Here is a 22,983-nt window from a genome sequence, read left to right on the forward strand (position 1 = left end):
ATTCCTTCAAAGAGCGGACTTCCATCTGTTTTTATTTTATCTCCTTGCGCTGAGTGTCAAACTAGCGACGTCATGTCATTCAAGTTACAATTGATTTCTTTGCAGTATATGTGTCAGTTTGTTACAGTACGTTTGCACTCATTTCCACTGTCATGTCTTGTAAGTGGTCTCTCTAAGTGGGCAGTGTTAACATGCCATGTGACATGTCACATGACCTTTTGATGATGATTGACTTAAACACCTGTCCTCATTACACTTTATACCCTGATGAAGACTGTTTGAGGCAAACACATTGGTTATCCATGCATTAATGAAGGATTTGTTTTACTTACAGAGTGCCTCAGATGCTTTTCAGGCTGCCAACCTACATCATGGACTTCCATTCAAAGTAAGCTGAGCAGTGTTTTTTTATTGTTAAGTTGAATGATGAATTTGCTTGATTTGCAAAGACCTGTTAAACTCTGAAAGACAGTCGTGCTTTCCACTAAGTGTAAGCGTTCAGTCCTAAATGAGAGCAAGTCTTTTCAAAACATCCGAGTTGTCCTGAAATATTTAGTGGCAATTCACCTCTAGACTGCACTACAGCGACATGATCATTGTATATGGCGGAACCTCAGTGGTAAAGACTCTGACTCACATGACATTTTGTACAAATACTGCAAAAATCATGGGCAACATCAGCCAATCGGACATCAGATTGTCTGTAAATATATTTATCTTGTTGCACATTCAAATGCAGATTACGAATCTCTAAGAATGCTCCTTTATTAAAATATTTAGAGGAATGTGCGGCCTTGATGGGGGTGTTCGCTCCGTAGTTAATGAGACTGCATTTTACTGACAAAATAAAGGTACAGTGAGTAAGATTTGGCAGCATCTAGTGGTGAGATTGTAGATTGCAATCAACCTCCGCTCACTCCTTCCTTTCCATGAATGCTGTATTGTGAGCCACCGAGAGTAAAACTGTGCTAACGCCACATCGCCTCGCTCAGAGGCTATACTTACCATAGTAACACTACTTTAGGAGCAACAGAAGGCGGCCGGCGGTACCACGGTTTTGCACTCTGCTGCTCACGTTATAGTTTCAGTTTCACAAGTGTGTAAGCGTTCAGGTAACGTAAAAACGTGAAAGGCTCTCTCTAGAGCCAGAGTTTGGTTTGTCCATTCTGGGCTACTGTAGAAACATGGAACTCCCCATGTAGATATGAAGGACTCATTCTAAGCTAACGAAAACACAACTATTCTTAGTTTCAGGTGATTATACACTAATGAAAACATAGTTATGAATATTATTTCTTTTCTGCTAATAGATTGCCGAAATATTACACACTGTTCCTTTAAGCAAGAATGATTACATTATTATCTATGAGACATCACCTAATATCTGCACCAACATCTGGATAAAACAGAGACATTGTTGTATGATCACTGTTGTAATGAAATGTTATACGCAAAATAACTTGATAAATTGTAAAATTATAATATTTTTGTCGCTTCAATGTAAACCTAAGGCATCCCGCAGGGCACAACATTGTTTCGGGCATTATTTTTTAACGACTCAAATTTGGCAAATCCCATTCTAGAAAATGAAAAGAAACATTAAATCCCCCCACAATGATAGACCTCAAGAAAACATGCATGGTGATGTTATTTAAGGATTTATAGCACAAATAAATAAAGTCAAAGATGCAATTTGAAGCACTTTAAGCAATGTGTTGATGGAAAAAAACAAAACACTTCCACTTGGGAAATTTGACATAATACCATTTACACAAGATCAATGTTAGCCATACTCATTTGTAACCCAATCATGAGGGCAACAATGAACCAATAATTTGTTACCGTTCAGTCCATAAATGAAGTCAGTCTAACAGGCCGGTCCAAATAAAAAAATATGCAGAATCTCTGGCAGTACATTTGGCATCCTGCCTCTCCCTTTTTGAGGATGTAATGAGGAGTGTAGTAGAATAAAAGTTCACTCAGGTTACCCACCTCTATATTTGTGAAATGCAGTGCTGTCAAAAATCTTTACCATGTGAACTACTATTGGACTTAACCAAGTTAAAAGAAAAATAGCCTGTTCAAAAAGGTAAACATTAATGGATATTGTACTGTTTATCTCAGGGGGGAAAAAACAATTAGATTCCTGCAGTGATTATCTCCAACAGTAACCCTGAGAAGTACATGAGCAGAGGGGGGAAAACAGGAAAGACATGAATCTGCTATACGGTAAATCAGTCAGGGTACGACATCAACCCCAAACTTAAAGTAAACCTAATGCTAAGACACATGAGCACAGTGAAAGCAAATAAAAACCGTAGTAACTCAAATCATGACCGTAAAAAATAAAATTCAAGGCACATCAACAGTCTAGAGTACAAAATATAAAAACTTGAAATGGCAGAGCTCAAGCTTGTAACTGTATACTACATTTCTATTAAAACAATAAAAGGCACTATCAGTAAAGGCAGTTCATGAACCAAGAAACAGAAACCGCAAACAAACACAAGTGAAAGACCGAAACAAAGATCAAACACAGCATTTAACAATTTTTATGGAGTGTCACTGTCCCTGCACACGTCTGCGTGTCAGACTTGGACTTTTCTGTGAGTTGTAATCACTACTTTTAGAAATGACTCGTGCGCAAGATAAACCATGTTGATTTTCACATTACACGTCATTGATCAAGAGTTGTCTTAGTGTATTTTTAGTGTTCAAAGCTGCATTAAACAATAGCTTTGTGAATGTTTAATCCGAAATTTGGGCATTTGGGTTTCTTTGTACTATTTTCAAAAGCCAAGTTTGAGAAACACTTTGCTGGTTTGAAAGAATATGACCATATTTACAAAGTCTTAAGGATATTTAGAACTTTTCAGAATTTCCCTCAGCCTGAAAAGATCACTTACCTAATTACATCCGATGCAGAAACTTTGCCTAAAGCCGATTTGTGTCAAATGTTAACCTTAATCCCTATCCCAAAATGTTAAGGCATTAATGTGTAACTTTAAGTTATGATATTATATCTGACCATCTTACAACTAAGTATCCCTTAAAACCACAAAAAAAAAACATCCGCAACTCGTTCATACATCCATCTTCAGCACCATGTCCTGAATCAGTGTTAGATACACACATTAATGTGTTCATTATATATATAAAAAGAAATGTGGAAGGCGCTGTGGTGTAGCAGGTGGTTCAACCTAACATGACAACCTGTGCAGGCAGCCAAACTAGTGGCTGCTTGTTGTTGAGGATGGATTGAAAGTCTTTCCAAAGCACACAGTGGGTTGGTGTATGTGAGTGTCTGGTCTGTTAGTTTCAGCCAGGTAAAGAATTAATACATTTTGAGAAAGCGCTGGAGTCACAACAGCTGGTGCCCTCCTTCCTCATCTTGCAGGACTTGGATCACACTTCTTCAAAGAAGGCCATCTGATTCATGTACGCAGAGTTTCGCTGCAAAACAAGACGAGCATGAGCAGTTTGAGAGAGCAGAGGTGGCCGAAATCCGTGCAAAGAAATGTAATCAAAGAAACTCAAAGATGGTAAGTATGTGTGCAGTTATGTAAATATTACTACTGATGCAATTACTACTTCTGTGGCTGTGTTTCTTATTAAAGTGTAGAGGAGAATGTTTGTTCTCCTGTACACAAGAACCATTATGATGGGATATTCAACATCTTAGTACTGTCAAAAGAAACCCTGGATTTTGACACTTTCTTATTTACATTAGGGACAAATGTTTTTGGCACTACAGTTCCCATTATGCTTTGAGTGGAAGATTATTCTTTTCTACCGCTCGCCCTCTCAGCTCACACACACGATCTCTCTCTTTTTTTTTTTTTTTTAATGAGTCGGGAGGCCAACAGCAGAGCCTAATTTTACTTTTATCGAACAAAGAGAAATTCTTTCCCCTCGTCTTAAAACGGCCCTAAATCGATTCTAGAGTACTTTGTCGTTTTATGAATGAAGTGATACAGTTGAAGCAGCGGTGCCGTGTGTGTTTCATCATCCCTGCAAACTCCACCCTGAAAGTTCTGGTACTTTCAGAAAGTACTACCCCTGACTAGGGCATTTTCTGGGGTAAAAGGTACCTGGAAAATGTCCCCAGAACTTAATTTAAACCCTGGTCCCTGCGGTCGAAATGCAAACACTTCCTCTAAAGGTTCTTAGTTCTGGGGGAAAGTTCCTGCGGTGGAAACGGGGCTTAAGAGTATTAGCTGGATTCACTGGTTTATTCACTCTATTAGACATTCTGGCAGGTAACCAAGCAACAATAAAATTAATAATATTAGTAATAATAATACAAAGAAGAAGATCATTTGAAGTGATCATACGTACGTTGCTGTGAGGTATGTAGACGGGCTCTTGGACGTATCCCCTCGCCTCATTGCGGAGGCTGTAGACGCCAGCCTGTTGCTGCTGCTCCTCCAGCTTCAGAGACTCGATCTCCGTCTTCAGTTCCTTCAGCTGGTCCTGCAGGTGTTTACTCTTCTCCATGTACTCCAGCCTGCAATAATGCACGACAAGATATATAATACACAAGCACATCTGAACTGTCACTCTAGAGTGTTGCTGCATGGGATTTAAACTCACCTCTCTCTCTCGATCTCCATAGACAGCCTTTTCATGTCGGAGTCCTTGAAGTCGAGGCGCGTGGATGCCGATTCGTAGGTGAAGTCGGCTGCTTCAGGAGGAGCGGGGGGAGCAGGGGGAGCAGAGTAGGCTGCTATGAGCTGGAAGACAGATGTCAAGTAAGTAGTTACACAATGGCAAAAATTGAAAGTGATAAGAAGCTTAACTTTATGCACATGATATATTTTTTATTGTACTGTAACTACTTTGTGACGGCTCTTATTCTGAGAGACGACAAATGAAAGCCGACAATTCCTATCAAACTAAATCCAACCCATAATAAAACACTTCACAGTGCACATTACATTCATGCTTATATTTTCTTGTTGGGTGTTGAATAACTCCATCACAGATTGGGGATTCATACTGTAGAAGTATCTAATATAAATTACCTTTAAAGCACAGCAGTTATTCAATGGCTTCAGTTAATGAAATGATATTTCAGAGATATTCAATAACAACCTTCTAAACACAAAGAAGCTGCATAAAAAGAAATAACAAAGGCATCACAAAGAGCACATGAGCAGCAGTGGCATCACCGTACAGGGTATGTTGTTTTGGTGATCTCCAGCAGCTTCTGTTTGGCTCTCCGCTCAGCGTCTTTTGCCTCGGTCAGGTCCTGTTTCAGGTGATCTGCCTCCTTCAACCTGGAACCAGAAGTTTGGTTAGTTCAAGGCTGATGGAAGACATTTCATTTTTTTAGCGCTGTCAAAGTCAACGCAAAATAACAACGTGTTAACACAAATTTGTTTTAACGCCACTAATTTCTTTAACGCATTAACGCAATTTTGAGGTTGTAGCGGGCTCAGTTTTAAAGCTAGAGTAAAAACTGACATGGTCATTTTCAAAGGGGTCCCTTGACCTCTGACCTCAAGATATGTGAATGAAAATGGGTTCTACGGGTACCCACGAGTCTCCCCTTTATAGACACGCCCACTTTATGATAATCACATGCAGTTTGGGGCAAGTCATAGTCAAGTCAGCACACTGACACACTGACAGCTGTTGTTGCCTGTTGGGTTGCAGTTTGCCATGTTATGATTTGAGCATATTTTTTATGCTAAATGCAGTACCTGTGAGGGTTTCTGGACAATATTTGTCATTGTTATCTGTTGTTAATTGATTTCCAATAATAAATATATACATACATTTGCATAAAGCTGCATATTTGCCCACTCCCATGTTGATAAGAGTATTAAATACTGGACAAATCTCCCTTTAAGGTACATTTTAAAACAGATAAATGTTGAACAGATAATATGTGATTTAATTTGCAATTAATCGCGACTATGGACAATCATGCGATTAAATACTTGAATCGATTAACGGCCCTAGTTATTAAACACTTGGGATTATTATAAGCAGAACACTGTATGTATTTTTCCCTTATTCTGGATAAAGGGGCAGATTTAATTAACGTTGAATATTGATGGCTTTTTATTGAAAAATAAGATAATTATAATGCATATAGAAAAGCTGTAAGTGAAGTAATAACTAAAACAATAAGCGACACGGGTGGATATGATTCCAGACCTCCTCTCAGACTGCTCCACCAGTTTGACAGCCAGCTGCTCCGCCTCCCTCATCTTCTGCTCCATCAGCCTTTTCTCCTCCTTGGTCTTCATGGCGGTGACCTCTAGCCTCTGCCTGTCCTGCTCAGATTCGGCAGCCTTGTGGGCCAACAGCTTGGCCTCCTCCTCAGCAATCTGGGCCTTCTCTGCCAGCAGGTCCGCCGTCTCCTCGGATCGTAGCTGGAGAAAATGCATTGTACCATTTCAAAATCATTTTAACAAACTAAAGAAATTGTGGAGGAGTCTGGAAGATTCAACAATTATCTCATGTCAAGGATGAAGCTCTCACCAGTGCCTCGTTGGCCAGTCGTGCCTCGTCCTGCAGCTGGAAAAGTCTTCGTTCCATCTCTTCTTTTGCCCGTTCCGCTTCCTCTCTCATCTGTTTTTCCCGTGCCAGGATCTGACGCTCCATCTATATGGGAGGCCAAGAAACTCTATTAAAGTTAAGATAATCGACCATGATCATTGATGATAGCTATGACTGTAGTATCCATACGTATACATACGTCTGATCTGGTATACAAACTGCTCCAGTGGAGCTGAGAGAGCACTGACCTTCTTGCGGGCCTTCTCCTCTTTCGCCTGAGCCTTCATCTGCTGCACTTCAATGGAGTCCACCTTCCTCCTCCTCATGAAGAGATCGTGGTTACCGATGCACAACTGCAGGATCTAAAAAGACACAAGCGATACAAACCAGCAATATCTTACTTCACGTAACTCTCATCTAACTGTGTTATGGTTGAACATTTACATGGACAAAGAGGTAAACCAACCAGCTTGTTGACGCGCAGTTGAGATGAGTAGAACTTGAAAACATCTTTCTTCTTATCCAGGGGTTTGATTGTGAACTGCAACATGGGAAAAGTAAAACGTTCAGTTCTTCTGCACTACTGGCACATTTAAATCCAATTAAAACAACCCATAACGTTGTTGCCACAAGATATTACATCCATTTTTCCACTTCTTCCACAGTGACAGCAGTGGGACAGAAAAACGCAGAATGTCCTGACTGAAGGAAGACCGGAGTCCACTTCTTGCATTTACCTCCTTTTCGCTGTAAGAGATGTTGCGGATGCCGCTCCAAGGAAAGGATTTGTTCGGGTTGAGTTTGCTGTTGGGGCTGTAGATGTGAAGACCCTGAGCATCCACTCCGAGTAACAGGTCTGTGTCCCTCTTATTTTGCTGTCAATGCAAAACGGGAATGTAAACCAACATGACGGTAATATTTAAGGTGACATTTTTTTCACAGTAGCATACCAAGACACAGTAATCCACACTCACTGTAATGGCAAAGTAGCTGACTCCGTACATCTCAAGGTCCTGAGCAATTTTTAAGTATTCCATCTCAGCCTCGTCCCTGTATGGACGGTGTAGAAATAAGGAAGAGAGGGCATATCAAAGTATGGTACATTAATCACACTTCAACGACGGAATCCAGGACTACACCTTTCGTAAAGGGGTTCATTTCTCTTTACATGCTGGATCTCAGAAACCCTCCTGGGTCAGTCCTACCTGGCGATGCCTCTGTGCTCTGCGTACCAAGCTGTGATCTTCTCCTCCCACATGTCAGCTGTCATTTGATATTGCATCAAAACCTGGGATATAGACACAGGAAAAAACATTATATACTGCAGGTACACACACAAGCACAAAAACACAGGCTAACTACTGTAACAAATAAAAGCACACCAAGCAGACAAGTACTGCAAGTGAACAACAATATGCACATAATACTGTACACTTACTCTTTTTGGCAAAAGCTCATCTTGTGCCAGGAAGCCCGGCTTGTGAAAGTTTGGGTCATAGTCCCCATACTGTGATTGAGATTGAGGGGAAGACGGTGGAAAAACAAGAGAAGAACCAGAAAGAAATGTGGGCGTTACTGTTGCACATTTATAGCAAAACTTAAAGCATATAGTATATGTTTAAGTTTAACTGAAAATTCAACTTTTTTTTGCACCATTACATAAATCTGCTGTCTTCTTTTGAGAACAAAAATCAGCACTCAAAAGGAAGAAATGTATTTTTTATACTTGTTGATCTTGTGAATTTGCCCCATCTGTGCTGTTGTGTCCATACACAGAAAAGCTTCTTTGCATAAAGCTGATCAAAACATTTGATTTTAAAAAAGCACTTTTAGTGGACATAAACTGACGTACCAGGTTGCCCCAAATTATTAAATTACAGCTTGTTTAGCGGCTGGCGGCTGCAGCGTTCTCCCTCAATACTGGACTAAATTCAAAAGTGTCAGACAGCAAATGACAGTACGGGACCGTTAACCTTGCGTGGATTTCTTACCTTGGCCTGGACAGCATACGATGCCAACAGAACGGACGCTTCAGGGGAACAGAATATTTCTTCATCCAATATCTGTTTTTTCACCTATACAAGAATTTAAAAGACATGTATGAACATCTATTAAACCAATTAAACATTTTTCATTCAGTTTTCTAAAACATGGAGACGAATTCTATCTACATATAAGAATAAAACCGACACCAAAAATCTCCAAGTGTTTGTACAGAAACGATGAGGCCAGAGGTTATTTTTTACAAGAAATGTTATCGGTTAGATTACCTGTAAGAAGAAGAGGTGCTGAGTTATGTCTTGGACCAGCTCTTCTTCTACTTTTTCTGGGAAGAATTTAGCCAGGAAATGAAATGTTATGGGAGAGTCCTTGGGAACCTCCTGGTCCAAGACCTTGATGAAAAATAAACAGTAGAGGAAAAGTGCACAATGATATGTTTATTAGTCCAAACTCTCACTAAAGCTGGAATGTCCTGATTGATGTCTGTGTAATTACTTTCTAGCAGCACACTAAACAGTTAGGCAATCAATTGCTTAATTGGTCGACTTATAATTCATCAATAATTTAAATAATCAATGAATTCCAGTAATTTATCAAGCAAAAATGACAAACATTAGCTCTTTACGGCCTCTCTGATTTGAAGATTTGCTGTTTTATGTGACTTTTAACTTAATATCTTTTGGTTTTGGAGTGTTTGCCAATTTAAATAAGGCCATTTAAAGATGTCTCCTTGGACTCTGGGAAATTGTGATGGGGTATTTTTTGGTATGTTGTAACATTTTGTAGACTGAACAATTGTTTAACTGAAAAATAATAAATTATCTGATAATAAAAAAATGATTGTTAGTTGCAGCCCCATCACCCAGATTAGCCTCAAATTTTGGGTAACACATATAAATCATCTTGATTGTGCAAAACATTTTAATGCCGCCTGGCATATTGTTCAAGTCATGTGTTGTTTTTGAATTGTGTTTAACCAGTTTAACCTTCACAGGTTCACTCCTTCACTCACCCGTTTCTCTGGTTTCAGCCAGGCGTACGTGTCCTTTACGGTGTACCGGAGTCCAAAGAACCAGGTCTCCCTCAAACCAACGGTACGACACACCAGGTCAAACAGGTCTTTACCTTTCCACTTCACCTGAGAAAAGTGATGAGACCAGTGAGTTAAGATGCTGACAGCAAATGTGTTGTTTTGCAGCTGCTGTTCTGTAACTATTTCCAGTAACTGTTAAAAGCAACCCAAATATAAACTAATAACTCATGTTCTCTTTGTATAAAATAGAGTATCACTCTAATCTTAATGGTAAAACTTTGATGTGACAAATTTATGAGGGTTTCTTCACTATTTTATAGCGGAGGTGGGCCAACTCGCCTGAAATACAGACCACCTTCTCTAACATAATAAACATTAATACACTATATCAGCAGAAAGCAGAGACACTATTATACACAGCAAATGCCACATATTTAATAAGTGTAACGATCGTTTAGACCAGTGATTCTCTAAGTGGGGTCCGTGGAAATGTGTCAGGGGGTCCATGAAGTAATTTGTTATACAGTAAATATTAAAATTGTGCTGTATCATTAAAGAGTGCAGATCTACAGATTGGGACCATTTGCACCAATAAAACCAGCATATTGTGTCCATTACTTACACACACGTTAGCTTTAGGCCAATAGAAACTGATATGATTGTAACACACAGCAATGAGATAATTATTTTTAAGTTGAAGCACTTACTGAAAGTCAGCTTTAGACTGGTAAGTTTAAATGTCTGGATTTATTAAGACTATGCTCGTCTTGCTACTGTTAATTTTCTGAAAGTTTTTAAGATCAATTACTTAAAAAGTGTAGGCTATACATGCTGTCAAGTTGAGTACAAATGCAATTTGAATAAAATCACCCTCTGTTTAAAAGGTATATCAGTGGTAATAATGTTAAATAACATTGCATATTTACGCCGATTATGTTATCTTAACATGATTTAAATCGAAATGTGTTTCTGTTTATCACTATAAATCAGGTCTGACGTGTTTCGGTAAAAAATAATATGCTTAATCTGTGTTATGATTGAGAGGGGATCCTTGAAAAATGTTCTCCCCTGTAAGGGTTCCCTGGCCCCAAAAAGTTTGAAACCACCTGATATAGACTATCATTTTCTATTATTAAACGAGATGCACCAGGATCTGGGCAGCTTACTACGTCTGCTAAACAATTTCCTGGGGGAAACCCCGACTGATGCTATTTCAAGGAAGTTGTATGACATCTTTCAGTAGGTGTGTGTGTGTGTGTTTTAGATGGGAACAATGCATGATTGTGTATATGAGGAAACATGCTCAACTCTTGTCTTCTTTCAGCACAGGTGCTAGAAATTCAAAACTGATGCAAAGGCATCTGAAAAAATCTGCACATCACGACTTGTGCATAAACAAATATTATTTAATATGCAAGTATGTTTCAGGGCCATTCTTTAGTGAGCTTGTCCAAGATTTTAATGTGAGCCAATAAATGGTTAAACCTACAAATGCATGCATACGATATATGTTTATAAATCAAGCTGGACATGGAAATAATACAGAGGTAAATAAATCATACTCTCAGACTAAAAGGTTGATCCTTGATCCCCTTCTGCAGGAAGGACACTGAGTACAAATATAATATCAATATCATGTGCAATACTACTTTTTATATTCTCATGTGCAATATCACTGTTCATTGTGTGCAATATTAATGTCCAACATGTGCAATATTACTTATTTTTCTGTTTGTTAGCTTACTTTACCTTTTTTATTTGACTTATCTTATTTACTAATTTTACTAAATGTATCTTACTTAATTGTTATTCTATTAGGCACTGGTGCTAGAAATAGTACTTTTTTTTACACAATTGTATTTTAAACAGTTGAATTTGTTGTATTTTTGAGCAATCTCTGGCACAAGAATTTCCTTCGGGATTAATAAAGTTGTACCTTATCTTATCTTATCTTATCTTATCTTATCTTACCTCACAGCTGAACTCCATCTCTGCATCCATGGTGACAACTTTGACTTTGAAGGTCTTTGGCTGTTTCTTCTTTAATCCTAGGATGGACATTTTGGGAGGGTGTTGCTGTCAAAAGAAACCTGTGGAAAAGAAGTATTTTGAAGTGATAAGAAGGATAACTAAGACGGAAAAGTTTAATGTAATTAACTTTTGGAGCGACTCAAGCCACGCTTCTGCTATGTTAACGTGTTATTGGAGCTGGGAATTAGCTATTTTAAGCAGCTTTAACAGGAAGAAAACACCAGTTACTTCTTTGTTAAATAACACAACATGCAGCTGAGATGTGAATGAGGCCCATTACCAGCGAGTAAAGTGACAAACTCCTGCCGTCCAACGAGGCTCAGAAGAGGCTTTTCTCTTGTTGTTGTGGGAGTCCAACCAATGCTAAGCTAGCTAGCGTTAGCTTCCCAGCAAGTTATACCACGAAAACCAACCAGAATAAGTTGTAGAAAGAGCGGAACTTCTGAGAGATCTCCATAATGAAACGTACAGAACAGATTTACTATTAAAAGTTATTTCAAGTTGGAAACAACTTCGCTAACGTTATCGGTAGCTGCGTGCTTTAGCTGGTTAGCTTGCTGTTAAATATCAGGAGGACTTTCCAGTAGTGATGTGTCGGTCGCGAACGAGCCGGTTCATTGAGCCGGCTCTTTTAAGTGAACGATAAGAGCCGGCTCCCGTCCGAGAGTTTTTTTCTTTCTTTACTTAAAGGGACTGTTTGTAACTTTCAGAAATTGCTTGTTAACAGCGACACCTGTGGCCGCTAAGTTAACGAAAATCAGCGTTGGGCTCTCGCTTGCTCACTCTAAATAGACATGAACGAGCATCGCTCAAAACAGTGAGGCAACACACGTCAGCTAAAACCACAATATCACTCTATATTTCACCTGTTTGGCAGTAATGTTAGCTGACCAGACGAAGGTCTCTCCATGAACATGATTTAGATCTGATCCTAGTGTTGGCTTTTAATTCTTCAGCCTCCCGAACACGCCAGGAACAGGGAGACAATGGCACCCGGTCGGAGACGATAACATTTCTCGCTGCGGAGCCCCGTCACTTCACAAGACACGAAAAACCTCTGTTGGTCTGGAGGAGCTGCAGCATTTATTTCTGCACAAACGTCCACTGTACATTAACTAGATATTCTCAGAGCTACGAAGTCTCCTGCAGTGTGTAGTGAGCGCGCATGCACGTAAGAGTGGAGCGCGAGGACGCGCGCTGTGTGTGATTGAAGGCAAACAGGCAGAGGAGCAGAGACTCCGGCCCTGGAGACCAAAGCTACAGTCTCCCCTGTGTCTTCTGGCCGTGGTCGGGGGGCTGGAGCAGGAAGAGTTGACACTGTTTTGCAAGACGGGCTTCACTAGATATAACTTTGAGGTTTTGGTGCTTCCGTGTAGTTTGTGTTGAAGTCTGATGGTACGCGTCCGCAGGAAGTCTGAACAGCGTAGCCACATGCGAGCGTGCATGGGAAACCGCCTCGGTAGATTTATGCGTGTAAAAAGTTACAAACACTCACTTCAATTCAAGACAGAATGATTGGATCTTCTCCGCATGGTCTACAGGTACAGAGCAGGAGGAAGAGGAGGAGAGAAAGAAAGAGAGAGGAGTGCGGTGCGCGAATAGCAGAAAAGATGAGTGACAGTCGGAAACGAAGCAGCATGTAAAGTTATGATATTCTGGAAATTATAAGGTTTAGTATAATTATATTGAATAATTTAAGTGATATATGTGCACACATACTAATCATAGGTCAAAACAGCGCTAAATTTGGCTGAATAATAAAAGGTAGAAGTGGTAAAACGAAGAGCCGTTTGGGAGCCGAAAGAGCCGGCTCTTCTTGGTGAGCTGAGCTCAAATGAACCGGCTCACTAAAAAGAGCCTAAATTCCCATCACTTTCCAGAAGAGATTCTTGTTTTGACGCCTCACAGCCCTACAGGTGGGAGCACGAACTGCATCCTGGGATAGTGCTACTGCGCATGCGCACGAATTTGGAAAAGATTAATGCCGCCTTCAATGGCTGTCGGAAATATTGCATTTTACAGGCGTTTTAGGGCAGATGGGGTTAGATAGTATGCTGCTTGTAAAGTACATGAAAGTAACAAAAACGTACGTAAGAAGGCAATCAATTGTGTTGGCAAAAAAGTGCCGTCCGAAACCACATACTATGCACTAAATACTCAATATGTGTACTATAGTTCAACATGCTTTTGTACGAATAAACAGTCGTATGTATTTACCGCACCGAGCAGGAATTTTAATGTCGTTACTTCCTGGAAGCCTCCTTGCAGGCTGGAGCGTGTAACTTGGTAACCCGTGGGCTGGAGACGTATAACCATGGTAACCCGTGCCAACCTCATGTGATCAAAACGACGATTTGTGAGAATCAAAGTCTTAATTAATTTAAAATATATATATATATTACGCCTAGCAAAGTGAAATCTTATACTTACAGTTAAATTGAAGTGTTATCGATGTTACAAAGCTACTAAAATAGCATGTTAGTGTAATCTTTCTTTCCCCTGACAGACTTCACTGAGGGAACGCTGTACCACAAAACCATACTGGTATTACTTCCTGGTTATTTGCTCCTAATAATAACAAGTGTGTGGTCTAATGTTCTGTTATGTCTGGGAAACAGCTGATGGGAGCCAACTTGATACTTATTGAAGAAGAAACTGCCAGAAAAAAACAACAACCAGCAAGGCTACTGAAGGTAACCATAGCTGTATATGTTATAACCATAGGGGAGGTCAGACAGGCTCTCAAACAGTGCAATTTAAAATAAGTTATTGCTATTTACTGATTGTATTAAGTTAAGAAAACTGAACTTAACAGTGTCTTCCAGTGTAGTAGTTACAGTGTTTAGTACTGAGCTATAATTTCCATTCACACTTTAAACTTACAATCTATAATGAATGTTGTGATATCTGTCATTATCATCACTTGCCTAGGACTGTAATCTTTCTTTGAACAGGTTTGTGTATATAATGGCAGCTGTCACTAACACATATGAAAGTGTGAAAGCGACTATCTTATCTGCTCATGAAAGCACCACATCAGCAGAAAAGATCAACTTCTACAACTCCTGGGCAGAGAACTATGATCAGGTGAGATGACTGAACTGAAAATACTGGCACATTTTTTTGACTAGTTAAATTATAGGCTGGGTTTAACTGATATTATTGTGCAGAAATGAAGTGAAACATGTCTGGATCAAAACAGTAATGTAGTCATTATCATTACAAAGCTCTCTGTGTATCTCACCCAATTAAAACTGGCTTATATTTTCTTTATATCTAGCCAAATGTAGTTTTACAATGCTCATGTTGTCCTTCTGTTCTTTCTTAAACCTGGTTTGAGTAGGATGTGGCTGTTCTGGACTACAGTGCACCAAGTCATGCAGCAAACAGCATCGCTTCCCATTTCAGCGGTGATCGTGGAGCAGCTGTAGTGTTGGATGTGGCCTGTGGTACAGGACTGGTGGCCAAACAGGTAAACTCACGAGATAAAAAAACAAAAAAAAAACTGCTTACTTACACTCTTGACGCAGTAATACATAATTTAATATTTAAAAATAGCCTTTTTTCTGTTTTTCTCAGAATAACAAGAGTAACTAAAAATATTCCATTCTGTAAAATATGACTTCTTTGTTGTTGTCTGGTTTGTTTCAGTTTAGAAGTATTTCCAGTGAATCTCCTCTCCCCTCTCCTTGCATATATTCAACATGTTCTCATCCCATGTCGTCACATACCGCCGCTTTGTCACCACCCTTGGCGTCACTTTATTTTTGGCATCAAAACCACTATAGTTACCCTTGACGTCACTTTAGATTTAGGCAACAAAACCACTATAGTTAGGTTTAGGAAAGAACAACGTGGTTGGGCTTAAAACTACTACGTTTTGACAGTGAAAATTAAACTGAACGTTGTGAACATGGGACTTGCGGCATGGGACACAAACAACGGTCTCCTGGATGAAAACCTTGTGTTTGTTGGACCCATTCACCTTATTTGGATCCAAATTTTTATTTAAAACCTTTCCCTTCATGGCACAGATCCTGTCACTCTCAGTTATTAGTTTCTATGTTTAATCGATATGACCAGTATGACTGATAAACAGCCTAATGTCTCTCTGTTGTACAGATGAGGAGACATGGATTTGGACATTTTGTGGGTATTGATGGAAGCAAGGCTATGTTGGAGTTGGCCAAAGAGACCGGGTTGTACCAGAACCTGAAGCAGTCCATGCTGGGAGAGGAGCCGCTACCTGTCCAGTGGGGTAATTTAATGGTTTAAATGATTTCACATGGGTCATTCATCACTGTGATCAATCCTCAAGCAGGGTGGGTTACAGTAGCTGACTTTATAAACTTATTTTGAAAAAAAAAAGACTCTTCTTGAACTTCTAAACTTTTATCTTGCATGTGATTATGGCTATTAAATATTATCGGTGTTACTGTAAACTCTCTTATCTTCTTCACTCCTCCACCTCCTGCAGGTTTATTTGATGTGGTTGTGATCGTTGGAGCGCTGAGTGTCGGTCAGGTCCCGGTTTGTGCTGTCAGAGAGTTGTGCAAGTCCACCAAACCAGGTGAGGATATGTTCATTTGGTTTGATGCTGCCTCAAATGCAGTTCTGATCCTTGGTTGTAAAGAAGTATCTCCTCACTTGTAGGTGAGTTTTTGATCTCTCACAAACACCACTGCACTATCGTCTGTTTCCGCTAGGAGGCTACGTTTGCATGACGACCAGAAGTAACCGTGACAATGTGGAATACAAAGCCGCCCTGGAGCGCGAGTTGAAGCAGATGGAGGACGAAGGGCTCTGGTGTTGTGCAGAGGTCACTGAGGTGGAAGACTGGGAGAGAGCGGTGTCAGAGCAGGAGGAGGGCTACATAACTGGTGTCGTGTACCTCTATAAGAAACTATAGCACATTGCACGACAGTGTGGATGTGACACCAGCAAAGGTACAAAACAACTCAAGAAGATACAAAATATTTTAATAAATCACTATACACTTCAAAAAGAAAGTGTCTGGATTTTTTGACATTGTCAGTCTGTTACAGACCCGAAGTTAAAGATGCAAAGCTTCATTCGCAGATAAAAATGTAAAACTTGACATTTTCATGACTAAATGTTTCAATTTCACGTTAAACAATATTCATTCTTCTTTATTGGAATTTATTGAATTGAAAAAAATCACAGCAGTGCATAGTTTCCAGACAGTTTTGAATCATTCAGAATTAGGAGTTTCCAAAAACTCCAGATAGGGGCTCCACATGCGAGCAAAGTTTTTCTCTTTCCTTTTTACAATATAAGTCAGTCTCTCCGAAGCTAGATAGGCTGCCAGTTCCTTTATCCACACTCCAATAGAAGGTATATTCGTGTTCGTCCACATCTGTGCAATTATCCTCCTGGCTTGTGAAAGTCCAAAGTCAAAGAACAGTGACTGCTGCAGAGTTACACCAAAGTCTTCAGGGTATATTCCCAGTACACAAAGCTTGGCTCGTCAAGAAATCTGAAATGTTTTTTCAAATACCAGTAAACTTGGTATCTGAAAAAAACACTTCAGATTCCTACAGGTGAACAGTGTCTTGTGGATATGCAGTAAAGTCTTCCTAATAGGAAATTATTGCATAAACATGAGAACCGTGTGATAAACGAAGGTGTAACTTATGTCAGTTTACTGTCTTTAATGCATTATAATCTGCCACACATTAATCAAAACAAGCTAGTTTAATTTGTATGAATATGAATTGTGCACTTTGTACTGTAAGTCAGCAGAAAGATTCAGATAACGGGTGTCACATAGTACTTAGGCCACTCATTTTCTATTTAAAGCCATTAAAGCAACACATCTTTATAATTGAAAAAGGGTTTGAATGGCTAAGTAAAAAACAACACTGAAGGAGAGGAGAGAAGGACTAACATCCTTCCTCCCTTCCTAACATCCCCACATCCTCCACTCCTTTACACAAATCTCCTCTCCTCTCCTCAGCCTTTCTGTATATTGAAGATGACCTTTAACCTTCATCCTACCAACTGGGATCCCAGCAGACCTCAGAGGTCTACTTTTTATCATATGTCACAGGTGCTTTATTCTATTATTCCAATTTTTCCCGACTTTATCAATTTGTACCGAATGACTTTGTGTCATTGTTTTGTGTTTAATTAGTGCTTTTTGAAGCACCCATTTGCAGCCTATGCACTTTAAATAGATAAAATAGAATAGATGGATCAAATGTTTGCCATGGGTCCTAATTTAAAGTATCATACACTATCATGGGGGTTAGGGGCACTCTGTGTCAGTCACTTTGAAGTAGACAGACACAGACTTGCTCGTGCTCTGTTTATTTTTGTTTTACACAATATGCAAATTAACTGTAACTTTCCTAAAATAATTATAATATTGTATCTGTTTATTTTTCTTCAGATTAAATTAATTACATAACTAATACATTTTGAGAAGAATTAAGTTAACATTTTGCTATTATGGTTGTTTCTTACAGTAGTTTATTCAGGGACTCCAGTCGGTAGTCCTGGTATGTTTAATAGGTTGGTAGAATGAGGCTCAATTTTCACTTAAACACAATCTGAAGTGTTTTTAGAGTCTGTACAATTTGCACAGATGTTGGAGTACTTGAGTGAGAAGGTATGGGCTTGAAACAATTACTTGAAATAATAACTGTTGGTACACATGAAATTGGATTGGGAAAATACTGTATATTCAATTGAATAAAAAAAACACTTTGTGAAACACAAAGTTTAGTTCTACATCAAAGCATTTGCACAAACCATCTGACTTTTCAGTGAGAGGATGTGGGCTTGAAGAATTATGTATTTGCATGTTAGACATGTCTTGAGTCAAGACTATGCATGAAGATTAGCAGTGAATATACTTTAATAAAACATCCAAAAATCCACAGGAGAGCTACACCGCCATCAAGGCAACGCAGTCCTCTAAATGTGTTAGTCTACCTGCATTTGGATCTGCATCAAAATAACGTAGTGGAAGATAATTATGATGTGTTCAACAACACGAAACTACAGTCAGAAGACTTTCTATTGTAAGACGTACTTTTTCATGTTTTATTGTTCAATGTTTTTACACTGATAACCAGAATATAATCTAATGTCAAATTGAAGTCTAATCCATAAAAATGTATTTAAAGCATATGATGAAAAACATAACCAAAGTACTATAAAAAAAAACCTCAAATGCTACAAGAGGGTTTTTACCTCATATCCAGTGAATGTATGATTATATCACCCCTGATAATAGTTGAGCAACCTGAAGGACCTTTGTATTGTCCAAACTAAGTTAAAGTATTTTGTCTACCACCAGAGGGCTCAAGAGACCAGATATTAACTTTCTGTGGGCTTCAGTGAATTAACGAATAATTTCTAATTTAAACAATCATAATATAAGATGTAACAGACTATCACAATGTTCTAACAGAGGACAGCTTTATATTAATTTATAATATATCAGAGATAATGAGATAAGTATAGTGAGACAGAGATTAATTTAATCAGATTACCCACAGTCACACTAAAAGGCCTGCGGATGCAATTCTTCTAAAATATTGAGAGTTGCTAGTTCTCTTGGAAGTTACAGACTCTGTGTGATGAATCAGATCTCTTTACTTCATGCATCACCAAATCAATACATTGATTATGAAATCTAAAATGTTCTAAAATGTCATTTCCCACAGGCCTCAGCATTAGGATGAGTGTGTTTTCTCGGAGTGATTTTCTGTGTGTGTGTCACACAGCTGTGACTGCATGAGAGGGTATCCTAGTAACATGTTTGTTGTATTTTCCCACCTGCACAGAGGTCATATTTAATCATCTGAGGCCTTGAATCAAACTATCAAACTTGTTTTTCTCATTTGTTCAACCAACTGAAGTTTGGAGACTATATAAGACAGTTGAACTCTACCACTACCTGGTGAGAGCCTGGTGAATGAACTGAAATCTGAGCTGATAATCACCAAGGTGCACGTGTGAGCTGCTGCAGAGAGAGAATTCCAGTACAAACTGGCTTGTTGTTAATGGTTGACACTGTTTGCGCTACTCTGCATAAACTCCAGAATTGTTTGTGTTAACACAGAGACCAAAGGTGGTCTTTTATACAGCTCTGACTGATGCAGGATATGCTGAACCACACAACTCAGAAATTATACTGAAATACAGCAAGGTCTTTACCAACATTGGCAATGCTTATAATCCAGCTACAGGTAAATATACTGCAGGTCACATGAACACGTGTGGTCATGTGAATCTACATAAATCAGTTACTGTTTTTCATTTTCTACTCTTGCTCTGTAGGTTTCTTCACAGCACTTCCAGATCTTTGACGTCTACTTTGGGGGGCGTGTTTTCATGGAGTGCATATGTGAAAAAGCAGCCACAGGAGTCCAGCTGATGTCAATTACCTTCTTAAGCTGAACCAAATAGTTGAGGAAGAGAGAGGGGAGTGGGTAGAGGTTAGTTTTTTTTTGGTAAATTGGCTTTTGTTTGGTATTTCTTCAGTTTGTTATGCATTATATTGATCAGTATTAGTTATGTGTATTTTGTATATGGAAATACAGTATTGGTAATGTTAAATTGAAAATGAATTTTAAGAGAACAGCACCACAGATCTGGTCCGACTAGCTTGTTAAGTCAATACACATTAGACCAACTGACACCACTGAGCCTGACCTCTGAAACACAGTGGTCCCCCCCAACCCCTATCCCACCTCCCTAGGCCAGTACAGAACCATGCATCATGGGGGTTTATTGTGGACACTGCTCCCATCTTGTTGCTCAAGTACCTTGTGAGGTGAAGGTAGAATTCAGCCCCTGGTCCACATCTCTGCTGAACCTCTCTTATTCCTTCCTGGACGCAAACAGTGACAAGTTCATTAGTTCTTTCCTGGTCTCCACTCGCTCTCTCACTCTTCTCTGGTTTGTCCTCTGAATGTCCTCCCTTCCCTAATTTTTGATCCCTTATCTCATCAGATTGAGGGAGTCATGGCATCAACGCAAAGAACGTATGAAACTGTAAAAGAAGACTTTTCATCATTTCACGATGCGACTACCATAAGCGATAAAATGGTCCACTACGACACCTGGGCAGAGAAGTACGATCAGGTGGGTAACATTTTAGGCTCTTTTGAATCATTGATACCACAAAACATTCGTTAATGACGTGTTTTACTCAGTTCACCTCATATTTCATTCATTATCTTCTCATTCTCATGTCAGTTTAAACACTGAAGTTTAGAGGAACATCAATAATAATACAGTAGCCATCAGTGTAAGAAGTAAGAGTTATGTGGGGTGTTTCAGACTCCCAAACAAAATAAAAGATGATTATTAAAATCCCTGATCCATCTTGAACAGCATGATTAAGGTTTGTTGTGCTTTTTTGTATCTCAGTCATAACATGTATTTCTTTACAAATTCAAATATATGAGGGGAACCACATGGGATCTTGGTAAAGACTATTTTTACAAACATATGTGAGTCAAAATGAGTAGAGAGTAGATCTTTCTTACCAATGGGCTCCAAGCAACCCTGTCTTCTAGAAAGTACTATTCTACTACTAAATGGTTTTGCCCCTAAAGTTGAAAGAGGCCTTTTAAATGAACAGTTGTGAATGAAATGTGCTTTATTCCTTTGTTGAGTGTTGGGCTGTACCAAGACCTCAAGCAATGCATTTTGGTAGAACAGTCGCTACCTGTCCAAAAAGGTAGTGTAATCATGTCAAAAACCTAGTACATGTTTTATACTTCATATATTAACAATGAATAAAATTACTATTTTGGCAAAGCGGTGGATAATTTGAAAGGAGATGTGTTTGTGTTGTTAATTATTGTGTTCACTGACTCTTCACTTCCTCCTGCAGACGCGTTTGATGTGGTTGTGATATGTGGAGCACTGAGTGTGGAACTCGTTCCTGTAAGCGTGGTCAGAGAGCTGTGCATCGCCTGCAAACCAGGTAAAATACTGTGGTGGGGGCTTCAACCCATATTGCATGTGTCATACTAAGTTGTAATTTTATTCTATGTAGGTGTTATCTATTCATTTTGACATACGTAGCCATTTACTCACTGTCACCTGTTCCTTCTAGGTGGCTATGTTTGTATGACGTGCAGACATAGCGCTGACAATCTGGAGTACATAACTGCCCTGGAGCGCGAACTGGAGCAGATGCAGGACGAGGGGCTCTGGAGTCGTGTAGCTGTCACTGAGGTGGAAAACTGGGTGAAAGGAGTGTCAGCAGCAGCAGGGGACAACTATTCATCTGGTTATGTGTACCTCTACAAGAAACTGTAGCATGATGCATCACAGAGATGTGCCATTAAATACTGTATGTCAGACCAGCAAATGTAGAACACGAAATATGTAACGAGATACAACATACTCAAATAACTACACTTCAAATGTCAAGTTTTCAGGACTTTTCTTTTGACATTGTCGGTCTCTTACTGACTGACACTGATGTGAATCTGATAGAGGAACATGCACTAATAATTTACAATAGATAGTATTGCCTGTATAGTTTTCCCAAATAAGCATGTGTGATGTGTGATATAGCATGCTGAAAACATTACTGTTGGTATTTGAAAATGTGTCAAATACAATTGCCAAACAAAATGCATTTGATGTATGCTGTAATTTTTATTAAAATTATTTGATGGTAAATCATGCGTCAGGCCTTTTACCACTGAGGTTTGGCCAGTTACAGTGTCACTGTAGTGCAGTCTATAGGTGAATTACAATTTTTTTTCAGGATAACAAAACTCGAGACACGAGGTGAGATTTTCTCAGTAAGAAACCATTTTTAAAACTATTTTCCTATTTTAATGTTATTATCATTTATTTTATTTTGTGCTAGTTAACATCTCCTGTAATTTGTTTATCTTAGGAAAGTTAATATCAGGGAAAACGTATTGCCCATGATTGAAAAGCTCTCTGTCTGAAGATAGTATAGCATGAAGTACAGTGCTGCATAACTTTGTTTTGTGGTGTAAGGCTGAATTTGGTTAGACTTCTGTGATAAATTGAAGATATATTAGTGTGTTAAACGGTATTTTTACTTAACAACACTGTATGAATATTTGTGTCTTTCAGTCACTTGGACAAGTGCAGCGTGAGGACTCTGGACAACAACATGGTCCAGACCAGAACAACCCAGCTGAGACGGTGGACCAGCAGATACCTGCAACGAGTCCTTCTGGACCTCAAATCAGAAAACAAGGAGCTGACCGCTGCTCTGAGGGAGCAGACAGTCAGCAAAGAGCTCAGCTGGGAGCAAGGAAAAAAGAAGCTGCTGAACGAAATGGACTCTATATTCATGTCAACTGTTCATGTCCAGAAATGACATTGAAAGTCCGGTAAAGGCAGCAAGAGCCATTCAAAAACAGTTTTGACAAGTG

General features: G+C 39.2%; 2 protein-coding genes and 1 long non-coding RNA gene across 7 annotated transcripts; 2 read left to right on the plus strand and 1 right to left on the minus strand.

Annotated features, from left to right (window-relative positions):
- Positions 1–1,642: 1,642 nt before the first annotated feature.
- nf2b (NF2, moesin-ezrin-radixin like (MERLIN) tumor suppressor b) lies at positions 1,643–12,189 on the minus strand. Of its 2 annotated transcripts, none has more exons than XM_074610132.1 (17): positions 11,856–12,189; positions 11,516–11,634; positions 9,524–9,649; positions 8,781–8,903; positions 8,502–8,585; positions 7,949–8,017; positions 7,716–7,798; positions 7,485–7,560; positions 7,242–7,385; positions 6,977–7,051; positions 6,759–6,872; positions 6,493–6,615; positions 6,166–6,383; positions 5,177–5,279; positions 4,594–4,733; positions 4,339–4,507; positions 1,643–3,453 (listed from the first exon to the last, which is right to left on the minus strand). In XM_074610132.1, the coding sequence occupies exons 2-17, from the start codon at positions 11,603–11,605 to the stop codon at positions 3,406–3,408; spliced, it is 1,785 nt and encodes a 594-aa protein (XP_074466233.1). In that variant the 5' UTR covers positions 11,606–11,634; positions 11,856–12,189; the 3' UTR covers positions 1,643–3,405. The 2 variants fall into 2 exon arrangements, with proteins under 2 accessions (XP_074466233.1, XP_074466234.1); XM_074610133.1 differs by having other exon boundaries at positions 7,248–7,385; positions 11,856–12,188.
- Positions 12,190–13,642: 1,453 nt separating this feature from the next.
- On the plus strand, positions 13,643–16,534 carry mettl27 (methyltransferase like 27). Of its 4 annotated transcripts, none has more exons than XM_074610137.1 (7): positions 13,643–13,661; positions 14,194–14,268; positions 14,530–14,662; positions 14,919–15,047; positions 15,698–15,832; positions 16,049–16,145; positions 16,282–16,534. In XM_074610137.1, the coding sequence occupies exons 3-7, from the start codon at positions 14,543–14,545 to the stop codon at positions 16,482–16,484; spliced, it is 684 nt and encodes a 227-aa protein (XP_074466238.1). In that variant the 5' UTR covers positions 13,643–13,661; positions 14,194–14,268; positions 14,530–14,542; the 3' UTR covers positions 16,485–16,534. The 4 variants fall into 4 exon arrangements, with proteins under 4 accessions (XP_074466238.1, XP_074466237.1, XP_074466239.1 ...); XM_074610136.1 differs by lacking the exon at positions 13,643–13,661 and adding an exon at positions 13,865–13,931; XM_074610138.1 differs by lacking the exon at positions 13,643–13,661 and having other exon boundaries at positions 14,068–14,268; positions 15,698–15,833; positions 16,053–16,145.
- A 2,682-nt stretch (positions 16,535–19,216) lies between these two features.
- LOC141752309 (uncharacterized) lies at positions 19,217–22,251 on the plus strand. The gene is made up of 5 exons (XR_012590206.1): positions 19,217–19,794; positions 19,886–20,058; positions 20,561–20,692; positions 21,450–21,542; positions 21,675–22,251. It is a non-coding gene; the product is annotated as an uncharacterized LOC141752309 (long non-coding RNA).
- Positions 22,252–22,983: the final 732 nt, after the last annotated feature.

This window comes from Sebastes fasciatus, chromosome 16 (genome assembly GCF_043250625.1).
Source record: "Sebastes fasciatus isolate fSebFas1 chromosome 16, fSebFas1.pri, whole genome shotgun sequence".
Taxonomy (NCBI): domain Eukaryota; kingdom Metazoa; phylum Chordata; class Actinopteri; order Perciformes; family Sebastidae; genus Sebastes; species Sebastes fasciatus.